We start from the raw sequence: 21556 nt of genomic DNA, 5'->3' as shown, positions 1-21556 counted from the left end.
GGGGAGGGTTTAGCCTTGCAGCTGCAAGCGAGGGATTTCTCTCTGCATTTTTGAGAGATTAGAAATAACTAAAGCCAGAAGGGACGGCATGACTGAAAATTTGTGCGGTTTTGAAAATGTGACGTTTTCATACCGCGGTATACAGTGGTACCTCAACATACAAAGTTAATTCATTTCAGGACCTTGTTTGTAAGTCGAAATGGTCGAATATCGAGCAGGATTTCCCCATAAGAATACATTATAATTACATTAATTTGTTCCACAGCCCAAAAACCTGCACTAAAGTCTTAATAAATGCAAATTACAAAGACCCAAAAATAAATAAATTATGAATAAAAATTTGGCGTCAACAGCAGCGGACACGAGGCGTGTTGTGTTGCACAAGTTGATGGAATAAATTATTAGAAACCTGACCACGCTGACTATTTCTTTGGGGATGTTACCACAATAAGAATTGTCACCTTAACTTATAAAGACTGGCGATCAGAGGAGGACCGCCTGCCGAGATCGACATTCTACACCCGATTGTCGACCCAGTTCATGCATGCACACACCATGCTTATATTTTGCTATCACTTAAATCTTCATTCCAATGGTAAGCGTCACCTTTTTTTTCTCCACCTGCACTAAGCTTTTTGGATCGAGTGGTGATTTCTCTCACAAGAAAATCAGCCGTGCGTCAGTCTTCCAGCAAAACAAAGAAACTGCGGCACTGTCAAAAATTGTTGTATTTCGAGCATGTCGTCGGATGTAGAAACAAATGGTGAGTCAAATTTTATGCCGGATGTCGAAAAGATCGGGTGTCGAAGCGATTTTATGTCGAGGTAACACTGTACTTTAAAACCGGTAATCAGCACATGTCGACATGTTTTCATGCAATTTTTATGCATTAAGAAAGATTTATATTTGAATTTTGGGGGTCTTGGAACAGATTAGGGCATTTACATCTACATACAGAATTTTCAAGTTATGAAACTACTTCAAGAAACAATTTCGTAAATAGAGGTACCACTGTTTTAGCAATTGGGAGAGTACATTCTTGAGAAGTGTGTGAATGAGATGACACAATGAACTGAAACTAAACATTTTTGCAAGCACATCTTAATATTTGAATCCCGTAAACTAATGTGTTTTGGACACTGAAGAAAACAAACAGAACGTTTACGCACTCAAACGACTGTGCCTCATGGAAGAGATTCAACAGTTTAATCTAGTATAGCTAATCTGCAACGATGACTATTATCCTAATCGTAGCTACTGGTGGCAATCTTCAAATCAATTCAATGTTGTTGTTGTTAATGTGGGGCGCGGGCCTTTGGCCAATTAACACACCGACCAAACAAGTGAAACCAAGCACTCAAGTTATCAACAAAGCGTCCCCGCTTGCTCTACAGCACAATCGTGGTGGATCCTTTTCGTTTTTGAGACCTCGTAAACCAGGAAAATCGTCGAATACGCGAGGATTGCACAAGGAGATGCCGACTTGCTCCATTCTACCGATACTTGGAGAACATTAGCGGTAGTTTTGAGAGGCGGCGTCTTGTCCCGTCACTTTACCTTGTTGAAGGCGAAGAGCTCCTGTTTTATCTTCTCCCTCTGCGGGTCGGTGCCCTGCCGACGAAATCTAAACTTCATCATTTTGAAGCTGGGATGGAGGGCGCAAATAAGGAGAGCGAATTTGGAGCAAGTATCACCCGGGCCGGGCGGCGTAGTCGGACGCAGCTAAACTAGCGTACTAGCTTGCCGGCTAGCCCGTGCGGGGTGAGCGCGAGGCTTACGAGGCTGCGACGCTACTGCGGGCAGCGATTCTTCTCTTTTTCACTCAGTCTGGCTCGACTCAGCTCGGGGATGGTTTTGACCACCGCTCCCCCTTCTCTCGGTTCACACGGACCCCATTGTTGGCAGCCAATGAGAGCGAAGAAATCTGCGGGCAATTACTCAGAGACGCCCACACGGCCAATAAGCACAACGTGAGGGTGTTGGGTTTGTGGCACAGAACGCACCGCGTAAACTCCACTTCCCGTCGAAATCCATAGAAAGGCGGAAAAACGGCATGTCGTTAGTTATAAATGAAGCGAAACATCTCAACAGTCAGTGAATAAAGAATTTGATCACCTTCTTGATTTTGAAATGCTTGCATATTCATCACGCTAACCATCGCAACAATTTTAACCCTTTTAATGGACAGCTATTCAAAAGTTTATGGGTAAGTGACTATATTTGCTTATTATTATTATTTTTAATTACAAATTAGAAATTATTATTGCTATTTTTATTTTTACATTTCTAAATTAATGCACTATTGATAAAAGCTGAATTAATGAAATTAAAATACACCGGCAAATTAAACCAAAGACATACAAACAAACGACATACAAATACATAAATACACATTAAAAGAATAAACATTTGCTCATCATAGTTGTCATCAGGTGGGTAGAGTAGCCAAAAATGTTCCTCAAGTACGAGTAGTGTAACTTCTAAATAATATTACAAAAGTAAAATTAAAAATAGTCATCCAAAAATTTACTCAAGTACAAGTAAAAACATGTTCAGTAAAAAAAAAAAAAAAAAAAACTCAAGTAATGAGTAACATTGTGAGTAGCTGTTTACAATACCAGATTTTAAAAAATACAGTAAAATACATACGATCGCTTTGACACACGATCTTTTCAACATCCGACGTAAAATTTGACTCGTCATTTGTTTCTACATCCGACGACATGCTTGAAATACAACGATTCATGACAGCGCAGCAGTTTCTTTGTTTTCCCGCAAAACGAACGCACGGCATATTTTCTTGTGAGAGAAATCAACTGGGTTCCAACAATGTTAGTGCAGGTGGTGGGAAAAAAAGGAAAAAGGTGATGCTTACCATTGACATGAATATGGATATGATAGAAGAATATGAGCGTAGGGTTCGCATCCATGATATGGTGCAACAATACAGCCATAGACTGTCTATCTCAGCGGTCCTCCTCTGTTCGCTTGTCTTTATAAGTTAATGCGGCAATTATTATTGTGGTAACATCGCCAAAGAAATCGCCAGCTTCGTCAGGTTTCTAATCATTTATTCCATCAACTTGTGCAACACAACACGCCTAGTGGCCCCCGCAGCAAGTAAACAAAATGAAAGTTAAAAAGGCTCACCCCGTCAAGTCAGCTACGCGATGTGTTCAGGTACACCACGCAGACACATTCCCCACATTAGAACCTGGTTTGTTACACTATTACAGGTATTATTATTACTATTATTGTATTGTTATTCCTATTTTAATTCATAATTTGTTTTGCTCTTTTGTAATTGATATTTGCAATAGTACCATCAGTATTTATTAAGAATTTAGTGTAGGTTTTCTGGCTGTGGAACGAATTAATGGAATTATAATGTTTTCTTATGGGAAAATCCTGCTCAACATCGGACTTCGACTTACGATTTCGACTTACAAACGAGGTCCTGGAACGAATTAACTTCATATGTAAAGTAGTGGTACCACTGTATGGTATTTTTCTCAGCACAACTTCATACATATGAACTGTTATTATTAGCTATACTTTACTATAAGCTATTCTATGACCATAATAGGCTGAAAAGAGTACAGTGATCACCCTGTTCTTCGTGCTTCAGACTTCGCGCCCTCAGTCCATCCCGGATTTTTTTTAATAAAAAAAAAATAAAAAAAATACAGATGTCCAGAGCCGATCACGTACTCCCACTTTCTCCCTCCATCCTTCTCCCTGCTCTTTATTCGTGAGGCCGTGCACTGGAGTTGCTTTTTAAAGTTAACGATGTTGACATATGTTTGTGTTTGATCTTTCCAGAGTCACAAACTTCAAACGCGCCGCATGTGTCAATCATCGTTGAACTTGTTAAACACTTGATGTGGCAACTCATTGTAAGTGAGCAGCTGTAGCGGATTTGAAAAAATTCACTCAATGAAGCATTTAATAAAGCCAAGCATTTTTCTCTACTACTTTATTCTTGTTTAAAAATAATTCGGTGGGACAGTAACATGTTTAGAAACTTTAAATGTTATAATCAATAATGATAATAATTTACATTATTATATTCATTAAAATATACTTACATATTTTATTTGAATTATACTTTGCGAAATAAGGGGGGAAATGACTTATGTGTATCTCTTTTCATTGCTAAATCTGAATAAATATATTGAACACACACACAAAAAAACTGTTCCTTGGGCAGGGGGGGCCGCTACTTCGCGGTTTTTCACTTATCGCAGCGGGTTCTGGTCCCCATTAACCGCGAAAAACGAAGAATCACTGTACGCAAAAATCATTGAATTCAGACTAGAACAATTCTATGAAATATCACCGGTCCTAAGGGTATGAGTGCCCTCAAGTGGAGAAAAAAATAATTCCTACCATTAAATGAAAACTGTCATATTTCCGGTGTTCCGTCGTCTATCAGTGCCAAATACAAACTGGGCGAGAGGATAAAAGGGCTAGCGACTTGGCAAACGTGTATGTGGTCATGTGACTGTATTTTTATCCCTGATTGGTGATTGAATGGTGTCATGTGATTATTGTTGCGACGCCTCATCGATGAAACTGATACAGCCACTGTTGGCATCTCTGGCAAAAATTATGTCAATATACAGAATAAAGAGGAAAAATGTAACGACTAATGTAGCCCAAAGTAGCGGGGTAAAAGTAGCATTTCTTCTTCAAAAAAATCTACTCAAGTAAAAAGTATTGTATGGTAGAACTACTCTAGGAAGTACAATTTTCTCAAAAAGTTACTCAAGTAAATGCAACGGAGTAAATGTAACGCGTTACTACCCACCTCTGGTTGTTATTCTACAAACTTTAATGATTTCAGATGCATTTCTTATATACAACAACATTTTAAACCACATATTACACAAAATATTGAAATCAGTTCTGAAATATTGCCAAAATATGCATTTTAAAACGTGAAATCCATCTGGTCTCCACCTTGAATTCATGGCCGGCAGTAAAAATGATTCAGTGTCTGTAGCATCCTTGATTTTTTTCCCCCAGTATAAAAGCAAAAGTTATATTAAAGTACACTTGGAATGCACATCATGTTCATTTCTGCAAGGACAAACAGGAAACATCGGTTGGCAGCTACCACAGTACAACTCCTTACTCACTGTAAGAGCATATTATACAGTAGCCATTCAAATTCAGTATAGCAGTAATCAAGGCCAGCAAAACCATTCTGTTCTTCAGAAAGGAGCCATACTCACTCATATTCAATCTCATTTCCTAAGAATCACCCATGTGACAACATGAATTCAGCAAAGGAGGACTTGACACCGACTTCCACTTTTGTCTCAAATTGCATGACCGCAAACATTTGACTCATTGTAGTGATTTTGAGGGCAGTGCTCTTCTTTCATAGTATATGCACATACAGTATAAAAGATATTTTACAGGGTCCAGAGATAAAATATTGACATTTTTTAAGAATATATATTTTAATAATTTTTGAAACTAGGTTTCATGGATGTGACTGAATGATATAAAACATTGAACAAGACTTTTTTTAAACATGGAATAGTGTTACATATTTCAATACCATGTTATGAAGTTGAGAACAAATATCCAAATACAAAAACAGAGGTAGATGCAGTATTTTCAAGGGACATGAGGGAAAAAATATGGGTGCTTCAGTTTTGGATGTTTATGGTATTTTCGGTATTTTATGTATTTCAATCTTAACATGACATAATCAGTGGCATCACACCTTTTTTTCCTAGACATTTTGGCTTTTCATCAAAAGAAAAAATGCATTGCATCATGCGAGCCAGCCCCTATGTAATTTTTTTATGCTACAGCATGGTGATTTCGCTTGGTGGCAAAGTGAGTCTCTTTTCTCTGGCAGAAAGCATGTTCTCCATGTGCATGGCAACCACTCTACACAGCTCCAGGCCCTGAAAAACACATCATGCAAAGAAAGTTAGTGGTAAAATAAAAAACTAAATAAATAAAACAATCCTAAAGAATGACATGCAAACAATCATCCACTTAGCGAACACCTGCTCGAGCTGAAGCTGTGTTAAGCGTTGGTTGAGCAAGTCTCCAATCATTATTTCAACGTATGGGTAACTTGAGCCTGATGTTGGTCTCTGGGTGCGAGTTGATTGGACCTCTTTTAAAGGGAAACGCACCATGGCCTCCTATCCACATGAATAAACAAAAGCATAATGTGCACAAATACATCAAAATGTACAGTAGAAACCTAAAAAATGTGAAATGGTGTCAACAGAACTACCGTAATTTTTAACTATAAAGTGTACCCACAGTTTTTTTTTTTCCCTTTCTTTTTTACAGGTAAATATATACTAGTAAACTAGTATAATGCTCTGGACCAGAGGTGGCTAGAGTAGCCAAAATTTTTACTTAAGTAAAAGTAGCGTTCCTCCAAAAACAATATTACAAAAGTAAAAGTCATCTAAAAAGAAATATTTAAGTAAAATTTAAAAAGTATTTGGTGAAAAGAATACTGACATAATGAGTAAAATTACGAGTAGCTGCTTACAATGTCTGCGATTTTTTAAACAATGGTGTACTTTTTTTCTCAGCATATCATCTATATGAACTGTTATTATTATTGTGCTGTACTATAACTTATTACATTACCAGAAGTCCAGCTCCCAAGAAAATACACAAAAATCATCGAATTCTGAGTAGAAAAATCTACACAAACGAAACATCAGTCATCCACAGCACATTAGTGCCCTTTTGAGGAGAAAATATATTGCCTACCATGAAATTAAAATGATCATATCTTGTTTTTGGGGTTTATCGGTGCCAAATCAAACCTGGGAAAGAGGTTGAAATCCACGCTTTCAAGTAATGTTGGCTCTTTGTCAAATACTTTAATTTTTACGGCACGTTAAAGACACCACGCTTGTTCTTTTGAGCGTGGACGTCCGCAATGGGCCTCTCCGTAATGTCATTGCTCTCCTTCTCTTTTATCTGACTTTTATCAAGCTGACGTCTGAGGTCATGGATTATCTTCCAATTTGCATGTATATTTTTTCAATGAACAGCGCTTCTTCTTCGGAAGCCTTCAGCCTCTCTCAAAGAGAAATGACCTCCATCCACAGCTGAAATAGGTTAATATCATGCAGTCTCTTTCCTTGTAGATGGTCTAGGACAGCCACTTGAACATTGATTTTGCCGTTTATTTCCTTTTGCTGACAAGACAGAAGAAGAGTTCTGTTTGCATCCAGGTCTTCAGTGATATTGCAGAGTAGATTATCAATGCAGCAACCCTAGTAATTATTTTCATGAGTCATGATGGTTACATCTCAAAAGTTTGATTTGAATGCTCAGTACAGTTGTGGTCAAAAGTTTACATACACTTGTGAAGAACATAATGTCATGGCTCTCTTGAGTTTCCAGTTATTTCTACAACTCTGATTTTTCTCCGATAGAGTGATTGGAACAGATACTTTTTTGTCACAAAAAACATTCATGAAGTTTGGTTCTTTTATGACTTTATTATGGGTTAACAGAAAAAGTGATCAAATCTGTTGGGTCAAAAATATACATACATGGATCTGAAAAAGCGAATCATTGACTTGAACAAGTCAGGAAAATCACTTGGAGCCATTTCAAAGCAGCTGCAGGTCCCAAGAGCAACAGTGCAAACAATTGTTTGTAAGTATAAAGTGCATGGCACTGTTTTGTCACTGCCATGATCAGGAAGAAAACGCAAGCTATCACCTGCTGCTGAGAGAAAATTGGTCAGGAGGGTGAAGATTCAACCGAGAATCACCAAAAAGCAGATCTGCCAAGAATTAGAAGCTGCTGGAACACAGGTGTCAGTGTCCACAGTCAAGCGTGTTTTGCATCTCCATGGACTGAGAGGCTGCCGTGAAAGAAGGAAGCCCTCGCTCCAAAAGTGGCACCTTAAGGCTCGACTGAAGTTTGCTGCTGATCAAATGGACAAAGATAAGACCTTCTGGAGGAAAGTTCTGTGGTCAGACGAAACAAAAATCGAGCTGTTTGGCCACAAGGCCCAGCAATATGTTTGGAGGAGAAAATGTGAGGCCTTTAACCCCAAGTACACCATGCCTACCGTCAAGCACGGTGGTGGTAGTATTATGCAGTGGGGCTGTATTGCTGCCAATGGAACTGGTGCTTTACAGAAAGTAAATGGGATAATGAAGAAGGAGGATTACCTTCAAATTCTTCAAGATAACCTAACGTCATCAGCCCGAAGATTGGGTCTTGGGCGCTGTTGGGTGTTCCAACAGGACAATGACCCCAAACACACATCAAAAGTGGTAATGGAATGGCTAAATCAGGCTAGAATTAAGGTTTTCGAGTGGCCTTCCCAAAGTCCTGACTTAAACCCCATTGAGAACGTGTGGACAATGCTGAAGAAACAAGTCCATGTCAGAAAGCCATCAAATTTAACTGAACTGCACCAATTCTGTCAAGAGGAGTGGTCAAAGATTCAACCAGAAGCTTGCCAGAAGCTTGTGGATGGCTACCAAAAGCGCCTAAATGAAGTGAAAATAGCCAAGGGACATGTTACCAAATATTAGCGCTGCTGTATGTATATTTTTGACCCAGCAGATTTGATCACTTTTTTCTGTTCATCCATAATAAAGTCATAAAAGAACCAAACTTCATGAATATTTTTTGTGACAAAGAAGTATCTGTTCCAATCACTCTATCAGAGAAAAATCAGAGTTGTAGAAATAACTGGAAACTCAAGAGAGCCATGACATTATGTTCTTCACAAGTGTACAGTGTTGGGAAAGTTCATTTTCTACATGAACTAGTTCAAATTGCAGTTCACAAATTTTAAAATGAACTGTTCAGTTCATAGTTCATAATTCAAAATTTTGAACTAAAGTTCATGGTTCCAAAAAATGAACTTTTGTAGTTCAGTTCTTTTTGTTCGCCAAAAATTGTTGCAAACTATTATTTACTGTATTTATATCCAAAGCTTATAGAAAATAATCACAGTTCATTTCCTACCTGAATATCTGACCACCGATGCTGAAGAGTCTCCCACAATATACTGCAGAACTAGATTGTCTAGCTGCGGCTGGGAGAGACAGAAAACGGGGCCGCTCTGGTATGCTGTTAGCGGTATTTGGGTGGCAGAGGTACTGCTCTGGCCAACCGTTGCCGTCTCTTTATTTAATCGCACATGCTCGCAGTCGCACATACCTAGCAAGGCTTGTCACATGCTTTATTTCGATGTGCCGTTTAAGGTTGGCTAAAGACGTTACCGACGTACGGACGGTCTTCTTATATTTTTGCCATCCGGGTCGGTACTGACTTTTTCGTAAAACTCTTTTAAATTCTGGTACTGTGTAGAAAGTTGCTCTGAGCGGGCCGGGTTTCGAGAGCTGCCAGCTTCTGTGTCCATGCTGCTCTTGTTATGATGATGTATTTGCTTAAACAATACGGCCGTGACAGGCAGCTTGGGTTGCCATGTTGGATAATGTTCCGCTATTAAGGTAAAAAATTTTATTGTGTGTTTTTAGCCTATGGCTTTATATGCAGTTTTGTCGGTAAGGCTCTAAATGTGATGAACTCATGAACGAAGTTATGAGCACCGCTCACAACCGCTAGAATGAGCGCGTTCACAGTAACGTTCATGACACAGAAATATGATGCGTTCAATTCACGTTCGCCCAAAATATGAACGTGTTCATGAACGATCGTTCATTGAACGCGTTCATGCACAACACTGCAAGTGTATGTAAACTTTTGACCACAACTGTATGTCTTCTTCCAAGCAAAAGTTTTATTTTTTTTGTCTATAATTAAAGTAGAATGACATCCCCAAAGCTCAGACCCGGCAGCATGGGCGGGCATTAGGGGCCGGGCCCGCCCTGAGAGACTGCTGTGCCCGCCTTAGTTCTATTAGACTGTACTGTGTAATTTATTATTTTTTGTAATCTTCCACAAACACACACACACACACACGGAGAGGACGAACCCTCTATTCATCCTATCTTGATTTATCGTCATTCAATTCAACCAATCTGAGCAGCGAATGAAGGCAATATCTAGCCAATCACAGATAAGGGGGGGCGGGCCGAGTAGCTGTGCTCATGTTTCTCAGTGCATATGTTATGTTTACGCTGAAATACTTTAGTTGAATAAATGCACACAGAAATGCACCATTGTTTTTCGCATACCTGTCAAGTTGTACGGTTCGGCGTAATTTGTACAAGTGAGCACTGATTTTTAATTGTGTACGCCCTACGTTCAAAATCTACGTTTTTCATGGATTAAGTTTTTTTTTTCTCCGTTCGGATTTCGTCACTGTTTCAGCAACGGGACAGTGTGCGTTTCTACGTTGGTTGAATGACGCGAGAAAAGTCAGAGACACTGAGAGAGAAGAGTGTTGTGACGCTGTAGCAAATGCGATGCTAGGCTAGGTGGCTCCAATATTTCCTGAATGTAGCCGACAGCCGATAGATATCAAATGCTTATAGAACTACATGCGAAATGACAGACGGCGGCGTTAATAAACAGCCGCCATTTTGAAGCAGTAGACTTCTCAGAAAGGCTCTGTTGTAGTGAACCTTCCTAGCGAACTAAAGAAACTTTTTATCTAAAATACTCCTAAATCGGCAAAATCTTGACTTGGATCTATCTTTAAATGATGAAACAGTTTTAAAACTTTAACATGTCAAAAGTAGACAGAAGGGAACTAATGCAAAAACGGTAGCAATTTTAACAACTTTAACAGTTGATTATTGTATGAATATTAAACGATTTCCAAACATAGGAAAGGTTACTATTTTTATTTTATTTTTTTTTTTTTTATGGGTAAAAAAAAACATGAAAGGTAACACCAGTTACTTTGCCAAGTAACTAATTACTCTTACCTTCAGGTAACCTCGTTACTAACTCAATTACTTTTTGGGAGAAGTAATTTGTAACTACTTACTTTTTAAAAGTAAGATTAACAACACTGTTCATAAAGATAAAGTCTGCAGAATGAAAAGAGACAAAAGCGGAGATTTCATTCTGCCAATTTGTTGCCGAACACAATTTGCCTGCAAGTATTGCCTATCACTTCTCAGAATTAACAAAAGAATTGTTCCCTGCCTCAAAGATTGCATCGGTAAGTTAATTTTATCAATGGACCTTTTTAATTCATAATTGGACACACTAACGAACTACCTTCAAGTCAAACTGAATTGCGAGCTGAAGTGCCATGAAGTGCAGCCATCAAGACATGATAGAAATTGCCGAAGTGCTACATACAATTATAACAAAAGTCACTGTTAAATTTTAGTAATCATGATGTAGCTGAAGATATTGATTGTTCTTTGATTGCACCAGGTTATATGTTACAATATTACCAATAAATTCATATTATTTTAAAAATTGAGTTTTATTTTTGTTTCATATTGCACACTATATACAACGTTGTAAAATTAGTCACCAATCTGTAAGGGCATACTTCACTATTTGTAAGATTGCCAACAGCCTCGGGTTTACATGTATGTTTTCGTTTCTCTTATAGATTTTACAATGAACTACCACTTGTGACTTCAGTGACTGAAAATATTACAGTGCACTGATGTAGTAATGTACGGGTAATAACAGGCTAAATTTACTTTGAAGAAGTGTGCCCCCCCCCCCCCGAATTTCTTTCTGCCAAAGTCAGTGATGTCGTTCATATTATTAATTACACGAATCGGCTGATCTGCATTGTATTTGTTTATTTAGGCATGTGACTGGAATGGGAAGCACTTCTTGTCCATGAATGACAATATATAAGGATATTTTGAACTTGTTTTTTTCATAAAATTCACAATATTACCACTTTTGAGGCATTGGAATTCAAAACCACAAATGGGAATTGAATGCTGCTCTGACTGACACTTGCCACGTTTACATGGAGCCAAATATTCCAATTACAATCGGAATATTCGTTCAAACCGAATAAATGTGTTCCATATAAACACCTCATTCGAAATGAACAGGCCCAAACCGGATGGAATTTCATTCCGATTCACAGGGGTGGAATATTCCTTTTCCCAAACCGATTAGAAGTAAAATTATATCATGTAAACAGGGAAGCGGAATGGTGTCTGGTTGCGTTCTTTCTGCGCATGCTCCGTAGTGACGTCACTTGGTGACGTAAGTAACGTCACTTGCAACATGGCTTCCAAGCACACGCACAGCGCACCCACACAACTTTTTAAATGAACGGCGTATCATTCTGAAGTTTTGTTTCCACTCGAAAAGTTAAAACAGCAGCTGATCCGACGATCGATCTCCATGTTTTGCAACGTGACGCTTTGTTTTGATTAATCTGCGCATGTCAGACGGCAGTTGTCAAACGTCCTTTCGGAATAAAGGCAGTCACATGTAAACGCTGGATCGGAATAGATGAAGTGACATGTAAACAGCTGATGTGAAATTTCCATTCGGAATGATTTGAATCGGTATGAATAAAAGTCAGCATGTAAACGTGGCTACTGTTTTCACAAAGATTTCATTTGGTCAACTCAAAACAGCACAGCAATCCAATAGAGGGAGCCAAATGCTTTGTTTTTATGCATTGTAACTACCTTAAGAGTTGAGCGAAGTTATGAATTATGCTGAAAAATACTGGAATTATATTAATTCAAAAGAAATCTTGATCAACGCTTTTCATCAGGTTTTACTGTTTAAGTGTGTTGTGCCTGAGCATCTCTTACGTGAGTGTCTTTGTTTAGGAAGTGAAGTCCATTAAGATTCACTGCCAAGATGCAGGGAGCCTTGATGGAGGCCGAGCTGGAACTTTGGATGTAGAAGAAGGAAGAACCGAACATGGGGAAGGGACTGACCAGACCTGAGGGCGTGACATAAAGTTTCACTTACTACAAATCTACACAACTATAAAGCTGCTGTGATCTGATGTCTTACCAAGGAACTGTGCACGGGCCTGGTGGGGGGTTAAAGGCTGGACCTGCTGCATATGTTGAGTTACCATACTGAGCCACTGCTGTGGATTCTGTTTGCTGTAGAACTGTGATGGGACATACTCCTGCACCTCACGTCTGAACATGCACGACACAAACACGCACACCCAAAAACTAGTAAATCATATACAATAGTAATTTAATGTCCACACTGCCTTTATAGCCTGTCAAGTCGCCACTCAGGTTGTTGTTGTTCTTGTGGACACTAACAATGAAGTCCTATTCCTCTGTAATTCGTGAATCGACCGTCTTGAAACTTGGTAACTATTTAGCACAGGCCAATATCTATTGATTGTCGGAGCCCGAATTTTGATTTTTTTGTTTCAGAGCTAATTGATTAGTTGTGGTATTATTAGCCAGTAGAAGGCAGCCAGCTGTAGAGTAGGAATTTTCCAGTACAGTGGTTCCTTGAAATACGATTGCATTGACATACGATCCTTTCGACATCCGATATAAAATTTAACTCCTCGTTTGTCTCGACATATGAGGACATGCTCAAAATACGACGATTTATGACAGGGTCACAACCAAATTGTTTTCCCGCAAGACGGATGCATGGCGGATTTTCTTTTGAGGGAAATCAACATGGGTCCCAAAAAGGTTGGTGCAGGCGGTGTAAAAAGAAAAAAGGTGACACTTAACAGTGAAATTAAGATGGAAATGATAAACAAATATGAACGTGGTGAGTGATCTGGCTCGACAATATGGTCGGTCTCCTCCGACCTTCGTTCGCCAGTCTTTATAAGTTAAGGTGACAGTAAAAATTCTTTTTTATTTCCGATTTGTTATTATTATTCTGATTATTGTAACATCACCATGGAAGTCGCCAGCTTTATTAGGTTTTTAATCATTTATTTCAGACACTTGTGAAATACAACACAGCTACTGTTCACCGTAGCCGACGCCAACATGAAAAGAAAGTAAAATTTCCTACTCTTCCGCACTTCTCTCTCGTCAGTCACACGGTGCGTTCAGGAACAGCATACAAAACGCATTAGAACCCAATTCGTTACATTTTTTTAAGCTATACTATTATTATTCCAATTTTTATTTATAATTTATTTGTTTTGCTATTAATTATTGATATTTGTAATTGTACCAGCAAGATTTAGCGTAGGTTTTTGGGCTGTGGAACAAATTAATCGGATTAAAATGTATTCTGATGGGAAAATCCCACTACGACCACTATCACTAATCCCTACTACAATACGACCATTTTGACTTACAAACCAGGTCCTGGGACAAATTAAATTTGTATGTAGAGGTACCACTGTATAGGGAAGTACAGACTTATTGTTTATGACTCATGCTCTCTCAATTTAAGGGCAGATCGAGACACAAAACTACTAAATAAAACACAGTAGACCCAGAATACGCTGCCAATTTATGACTGTATATAGCAGTGTTGTTTTCGTCAGCGATGCCGATAACAAAAGTATTTCGTCAACGAACAATTTTTTCATGACAATGACATGCTGAAAACGTATCTTGGGAGACTAAAACATAAGATGGATGGCAGTTGTCATCTGACGACACGAGAACAAGATGAAAATTTGCCATAGTTTCAGTCATAAATTCACAATTGTGATATTTTTCTTATTTTATGTGTAGTCAAAACGCATTTAGCAGTGTTTGGTCGTGTCACTCATGTGACGCGCTGTGCCCCCCACCATGTTGTGAAACATATGTGTCATGTTAAGTTTTGCTTTCTTGGCCAGATATGCCATGTTGCTTTAGCCTTTAAAGGTCTGTGCTGAGTGATCATCACACACTAAACTAATTTGTAGCATTAGCATAGTGTTCACGTTAGCATTAGCATTTAGCGCGGTGACTCGGTGTCTTCTTAAACTCATGGAAAACAATTTATATATAGTTCATGCAAATAATGTGCTGTTTTCCTGCTGAGTGTGTGCTATCATCATGAAAATGCTGCTTGTCATTGTAGACACTACAGTTATGTGGTCGTCTGTCATGTTCATTCGAAAATGTTGGAAACCTTTTGTTTATTTATTTATTCATGGACTAAAACTTTTTAAGTTTATAGACGAAAACATTTTGAGAATTGTCGACTAAAACTAGACAAAATTAGTCAGCGTTTTCGTAGACTAAAACTAGACGAAGACGAACACATTTTGAAATGACTAAAATATGACTAAAACTACTAGGTATTTTCATCCAAAAGACTAAGACGAAAATTAAAATGGCTGCCAAAAACAACGCTAGTATAGAGAAAGAAAATAACATGTTGGCGCATCCCTTCCAGTTTCTCAGCACCGACATCGACTACAGTACGCGGACGTCTTATGAGCACTGATTTCCAGGGAGAGTCACTACAGTGGACCAGTGTTTGTTAGGTAACAAATGAATATATTGACTGAATAATTACATGGCGGGCAGATTGACAGCATCTTTGGCACGGTGCTGTAGAGCAGCTAATCTGGCAAGCTGTTGCAGATGTTGTTCACTGGCCTTACTTAATGAGACCACACTCAGCAAGGCCTTCAGGTAATCGGGCAATACCTAGCACAGACACAGGAAGATATTTTATTAGTCACCACATTTTATTATCCCATTTAAGGAGATATATACAATTGCAATTTAAGAAACACAAGGCATGTACACCATAACAACAATGCACCGATGACATATGGAAGTTGTCAAAAAACAATAATCCAACAAAAAGTTCAATAATCTGTTTACCTGGTTATAATGCATGGTAACATATAGTTCATTATCAAGTTTCAAAGCAAGGCTCCATATGACTCTCCGGAACCAAAGACTGTAGTTGGCATCCACTAGTTCCGCTTCTGTAGCAACATCTAAAATGTATTCCCTCTTGATTAGGGGACGCACATTCTGACCTACAAAAAATAATCATCATCATCATAAACTTTGCATTTATTTATGTCGGATAGAAAAATTAACTAATATTGGATATTCCCTGTCCTGAAATTTACCAAAATTTGGGTAATAATGGGAACAACGTGTGCTAAAATCTCCAATTAAAATTTATAATGTGAATCTTCACGAGTTTATCACTAATAGACGCCCAATCCATTTGAGGTGGAACGGTGGCAGCAAATGAACATTCGTTTATTCGCCGACAGCCCTCCTAATTCAAATGGATTGGACGTCTCTCGCCGTCAATGACACCCAATGAGTTAATCGTAGATGGCTAGCAACATGCACCATCCATGTGGACATACATTTTTCATTTTCCTATCAGAAATGCTGTACCTAGTTATTAGTTCATTTAAGGAAGTTACACAGTAACCACAGTAATCCTTGTTACCTCTGTGTGTGACCAAAAAAATGGCATATTCATCCAGAGCTTCCACTCTGTGCAGGTCCATTTCAGAACATAGCTCCTCGATGGCATCCAAAGCAACCTGACACAAATGATCACATTCAAAATATGCTGGGCACCCCCGCGACCCTCGTTAGGATAAACAGTGCAGAAGATAGATGAATAGTCTAGACACATACTGCATTTGTGTGAAACCTTTAACAGCATTTAATTATCAGTGAATACACAAATTGAGTGTGCACTTACAGAACATGTCTTGATTTTCAAGTGTCTTTCAAGCCCACCTGGCAGCAGAAACAGCTGTCTTTTGGAACTCCGCCCTGCCTGTGCACGCACAATCCATCAGAAAGCTGTGTTAAACAAACACGCTCAATGTAGGGTGCAACGGGTCTTGACTAGTGTTGTTGTACTGATACAGAACTAAGTGACATCATCAGTATCAGGACATATGTAGTAAGAAATAAACTTGCCGATGCTGTGCAATACAGTGATCCCTCATTTTTCACGGTTAATGGGGACCACATCCCGCCGCGATAAGTCAAAAATCACGAAGTAGCACCCACACGCCCCTCCCCGCGTGTTCAATGTATTTAATCAGATTTATTATTGGAAAGAGATACATAAGACATGTTTTTTTTCGCATTTTTTCCTCAAAGTCTAATTTTTAAAAAATTATGTATACATATTTTAATAAATTGTTTTTAAGCACTTCAAATGTAATAATTTACAGTAATAAATTTTAAACATGTTACTGTCCCACCGAATTATTTTTAAACATGAAAAGATGTAGACCCCCAATCCATTTTAAAAAAGTTGCAAAATGCTTGTCTTTATTAAATGTTTCATTGAGTGAGTCCACTCAAGCTCTCTCAATGCTCACTTACACACAATGAGTTACAGCAACTGTTTAACAAGTTAAATGATGATGACGCTTGCGGCGCTTTGAAGTCTCGGCTTACCAGCGCCTCTGGCAAGATCAAAGCTTAACTGTCTGTCAATCATTAGCCATGTTTACATGCTGACTTTTATTCATACCGATTCAAATCATTCCGAATGGAAATTTCAGATCAGCTGTTTACATGTCACTTCATCTATTCCGATCCAGCGTTTACATGTGACTGCCTTTATTCCGAAAGGACGTTTGACAACTGCCGTCTGACATGCGCAGATTAATCAAAACAAAGCGTCACGTTGCAAAACATGGAGATCGATCGTCGGAGTGCTGCTGTTTTAACTTTAACCCACTTGTTGTGTTTGTGGGGTCGTATCCGCTTCTGCTGTTTTGCTGTTTTGCCTTGTAGTAGCCGGTTTTCCACCGGTTTCTAATCTGGTCAACGCTCCGGTCTATTCCGGCTTCGTGTAACCTCTCGTGAACTTTTTTAAATAGTTCACTGTTCCTCGTTTATTCCTGTCTAAGCGAGCAATTATATTCAATTCTTTTAAAGTTTGAATTAAATACAATCTTTCCGCCGGACTCCAATTAGGTGCGCTGTGCTTGGAAGCCATGTTGCAAGTGACGTTACTTACGTCACAAAGTGACGTCACCACGTCAGTACGGAGCATGTGCAGAAAGAACGCAACCAGACACCATTCCGCTTCCCTGTTTACATGATATAATTTTACTTCTAATCGGTTTGGGAAAAGGAATATTCCACCCCTGTGAATCGGAATTAAATTTCATTCGGTTTGGGCCTGTTCATTCCGAATGAGGTGTTTATATGGAACACATTTATTCGGTTTGAACAAATATTCCGATTGTAATTGGAATATTTGGCTCCATGTAAACGTGGCAATTGTAAACTTTAATAAGCAACTTCAGTACACTGCCTGACCATCAAAGAGCAGAGGGAGGGAGGAAAGAAAAGAGAGTGAGACTACTCGATCGGGTCGGTCAGCTCATCTGTATTTATATTTTAATTGAAAAAAAAAATCCGCGATGGACTGGGTGCACGAAGTTTGACGCGCGAAGTAGCGAGGGATCACTGTATGTACTTTTTCAAGATTTGAGCTCCAATCGCTGGTCGCCCTACCCAAGATGGCCGCCAGCTATGCTACATAAAAAAGAAGGAGCAATTGTCACCCCTCTAAAGATTACATAGCTGTTAAATCATATGGCGTTCAATCATACTTCAGCTGTGAATTTCAATGAGTTTATCACTAGTAGACGTCCAATCCATTTGAAGCAAGAGGATGGTGGCGAATAAACATTCGTTCATTCGCTGATAGCCCTCCCCCTTCAAATGGATACGATGCTTAGCACAGTAAATGGCGGCTAGAGGTGGAACACATTACATTAGCTCCGTTACATTTTCTTGAGTCACTTTTTGTGATAAATTTACTTCTTGGAGTAGTTTTACAATGCAATACTTTGTACTTTAGCTTGAGTAGATACTGTATGTGAAGAAGAAACACTACTCTTACTACGCTACTGTGGGCTACACTAGAGTCACATTTTTCCGCTTTAGTCTACATAATGACTTTATTTTTGCCAGAGATGCCGACAGAGGTTGTGTCATTTTCACCAATGAGACGTTTCAACAAAAACCACATGCTCCAGGATACAAATCAAAGGTAACAGTGTTTTTTTTCTCCACTAGAGGGCGCTCATGCTCTTTGGAGGGGTGATGGTTTTTTTTTTGTTTGTTTCTGTTTTTTTTTTCCCCACAAGAAAATTATATATAATTTCAATCAAGGGGCAGGGAAAGGTATCAAAACAATTCCAAAAGTGGTTCAAAATATTATAAATGTGTTCCCAAAAAACTAATGGTTGACGTTATCTAAATAGGGCACAAGATAAAACGGTTACTATGCTTTTAGAATTAAAGGACAGGTAATGTTTCAAGTGTTGTTCTGGTCTGAATTTGATTTTTGTGTCACTTTTTTGGCCTAATATGTTCATGTAAATAGGTTATAGTCAGGGGTGCACATAATTTTTTTGCCCAGGTTCTCAGAGGAGGACCTGGAGATGTGACTTGGTCCTCATTGAGCTTGAGAGCCAACCCGCCTGATGCGATAAATTTATGACAAGCTTTACTTAGAGCCAATTAACTTTAATTAATTATATTAACAATTAATGCTTGATTAACATCAACTGGCACAACAAAATTGCCATTACTTTGAAATGTAAAGAAATAAAAAGCACCAATTCAAAATAAAGGGCATTATGCGGCTCCCACATTAACTCCAAGCCTTTTTAAAAATGGGATGTCCTCCTCATAAGACCTTATTGAACGTGCATGTTTAGCTTTGTAAAATGCGAGCAAAAACACGTTTGTCAGTGCATGTCGCTGTTCATTACCTTTATTCCGCCACTTGTCCATAGGGCGAGCGGGGTCCTGTTTGACATCGATAGTTTGCTTAATTGCCACATGCTCTCTGTTTTTTTCGTGCTTTTCAAAGTTTGGATGGCTGAAATTCTTTGACCCTACATAAAATGCGCTGCTCTTATCGGCGACATTGGGATTCTCACAGCACATTTTGTACCGCATTTCCGTGCGAGCATCATTTGCTTCTAGCCATGGTACCTCCTACTTTTCAGCAAAAGTCCTTTTTTTAGGTAGCTCCGGTGACGTCTCTGTCGTCTGTCTGTCTTTTGACGGGGGTGGGGGAACACGGAAGTAATTACTCAGTGTGGCCTGCCTCTTTGACATTTTGAGAAGTTATTTTCTCGTGTCCGCCGCAAATACGGTGGTCAGCCATCGGTACGCAAAAGCGTATGGAAGTCGTTGAGGGCCAGCGCGTTTCTCTACGTCCGGTACGCATGCGCGCATGCGGACCACTTATGTGCACCCCTGGTTATAGTACAGTATTATAGCAGTTCTTATAGAGGACGTTGTGCTGAGAAAAAAAATACCATTATTAAAAAAAAAAACAAAAAAACCTGACGTTCTAAGCAGTTACTCACAATGTTACTCATTACTTGAGTATTCTTTTCAACAAATACTTTTTTAAAATTGTACTTGAGTAAATTTTTGGATGTCTACTTTTACTTTTACTTGAGTAATATTATTTGGAAGTAATGCCACTCTTACTTGAGTAAAAGTTTTGGCTACTCTACCCACCTCTGATGGCGGCCAATGAGGTTAAAAAAAACAAAAAACATTTGTTGTTCCTCTCGCCAAGATACACCTTCCCATCAATTGCGGTAGTTTATTACTAGTAGATGTCTAATCCATTTAAGCGGGAGGGTGGCAGTGAATGAACTGCCATACCTCCCACTTCAAATTGATTGGGCGTCTAGCACCATCATTGGTAGCAAGTAATGTAAAAAATTAAATTCTTGTCTGGCCAAGCTATACCCTCCCACCAATTACTTTATCACTAGTAGATGTGCAGTCCATTTGAAGCAGGAGGGTGACAACAATGAAAGTTCATTCATCCGTCGACAGCCCTCAACCAACTTCAAATGGATTGGACGTCTACCAACGTTAATGGCAGACAATGAGTTAACAAGAAAAATGCAAAAATATTACTTTACATTCATGTGAGTATGCTGTAATTAAAAAAAAAAAAAAAAAATGTTTGTTTTGCGGGGTAGAGCAGGGCGGTAAACCGAAAATTTACCGTCACCGAAATTCATAACGATGACCGACGTAATTTTGACCATGTCGGTAAATTCGGTAAATTAATAAAACAAGAAAATATAGTCTTTTCATCCCGCTTTGATTCTGTGTTGTTCGTCTATGTACATTCCCCTTTAAGAAAGCAGTGAATGTGCTTACGTAGGGAGTCACGTGATCATCAGGAAGCCAATCAAACAAAAGCCCGGTAAGCTAACGCTAGCAGCTAACGCTACAAGCAAAACGTGATGGAGTGTGGCTTAATGGAGGTTCACCAAACTTTCAACCGACATTTAGTAGACTCTTGGTGGCATCCAGACGGGCTTTCACCCGCTGTCCTCCTTTGTTCTCACGATTTCCGGAGATGGTGCTTTCAGTGCTTTCTACTGGTAGCCAGGCTAACGCTAGCTAGCGGCTAACGCTACAAATGAACGTTATGGAGTCGGATAGCGGCTCTAACCTTGTCGAAACGGCTGAACTTAATGAGTGGATTGGGCACGGACTGCATCTAGCAATTACTATGTGGCGTTATTTTATATCTGTCTGTGTGTGATTCCTCTGATAGCTTTTGTGATGGTAAAGCATTCAGCATAAAGTACAATCCAACAGCAAAACTTATAATGACCGAGAAATGGCCCCAGCTATTTTTATTGTGCGTGCATTTATTAAAAAATGCACTGGGGGGAAAAAACCCTTAAACCATAAAGTAAACACTTGTATTTAATAATTATGTCACA

At 39.0% G+C, this 21556-nt stretch overlaps 2 protein-coding genes across 2 annotated transcripts in view; both read right to left on the bottom strand.

Annotated features, from left to right (window-relative positions):
- The window catches only part of llgl1 (LLGL scribble cell polarity complex component 1), a 71361-nt gene extending 69403 nt beyond the window's left edge, over positions 1-1958 (bottom strand). The window contains exon 1 of the mRNA XM_057860826.1: positions 1558-1958. Within this exon, the coding sequence (XP_057716809.1) occupies positions 1558-1638 (81 nt within the window). The 5' untranslated portion in view covers positions 1639-1958. The remainder of the gene's footprint in view (positions 1-1557) is intronic.
- A 2854-nt stretch (positions 1959-4812) lies between these two features.
- The window catches only part of myo15aa (myosin XVAa), an 88758-nt gene continuing 72014 nt past the window's right edge, over positions 4813-21556 (bottom strand). Inside the window, exons 58-65 of the mRNA XM_057860825.1 lie at positions 16507-16584; positions 16246-16342; positions 15654-15814; positions 15340-15473; positions 12898-13031; positions 12690-12823; positions 6030-6170; positions 4813-5924 (exon numbers count right to left, since the gene is read on the bottom strand). Coding sequence (XP_057716808.1) covers positions 5823-5924; positions 6030-6170; positions 12690-12823; positions 12898-13031; positions 15340-15473; positions 15654-15814; positions 16246-16342; positions 16507-16584 — 981 coding nt within the window. The 3' untranslated portion in view covers positions 4813-5822. The remainder of the gene's footprint in view (positions 5925-6029; positions 6171-12689; positions 12824-12897; positions 13032-15339; positions 15474-15653; positions 15815-16245; positions 16343-16506; positions 16585-21556) is intronic.

Source organism: Corythoichthys intestinalis, chromosome 16 (genome assembly GCF_030265065.1).
Source record: "Corythoichthys intestinalis isolate RoL2023-P3 chromosome 16, ASM3026506v1, whole genome shotgun sequence".
NCBI lineage: Eukaryota > Metazoa > Chordata > Actinopteri > Syngnathiformes > Syngnathidae > Corythoichthys > Corythoichthys intestinalis.
Note: the sequence above shows the minus strand (reverse complement) of the source record. Positions and strands in the feature narration are given on the sequence as shown.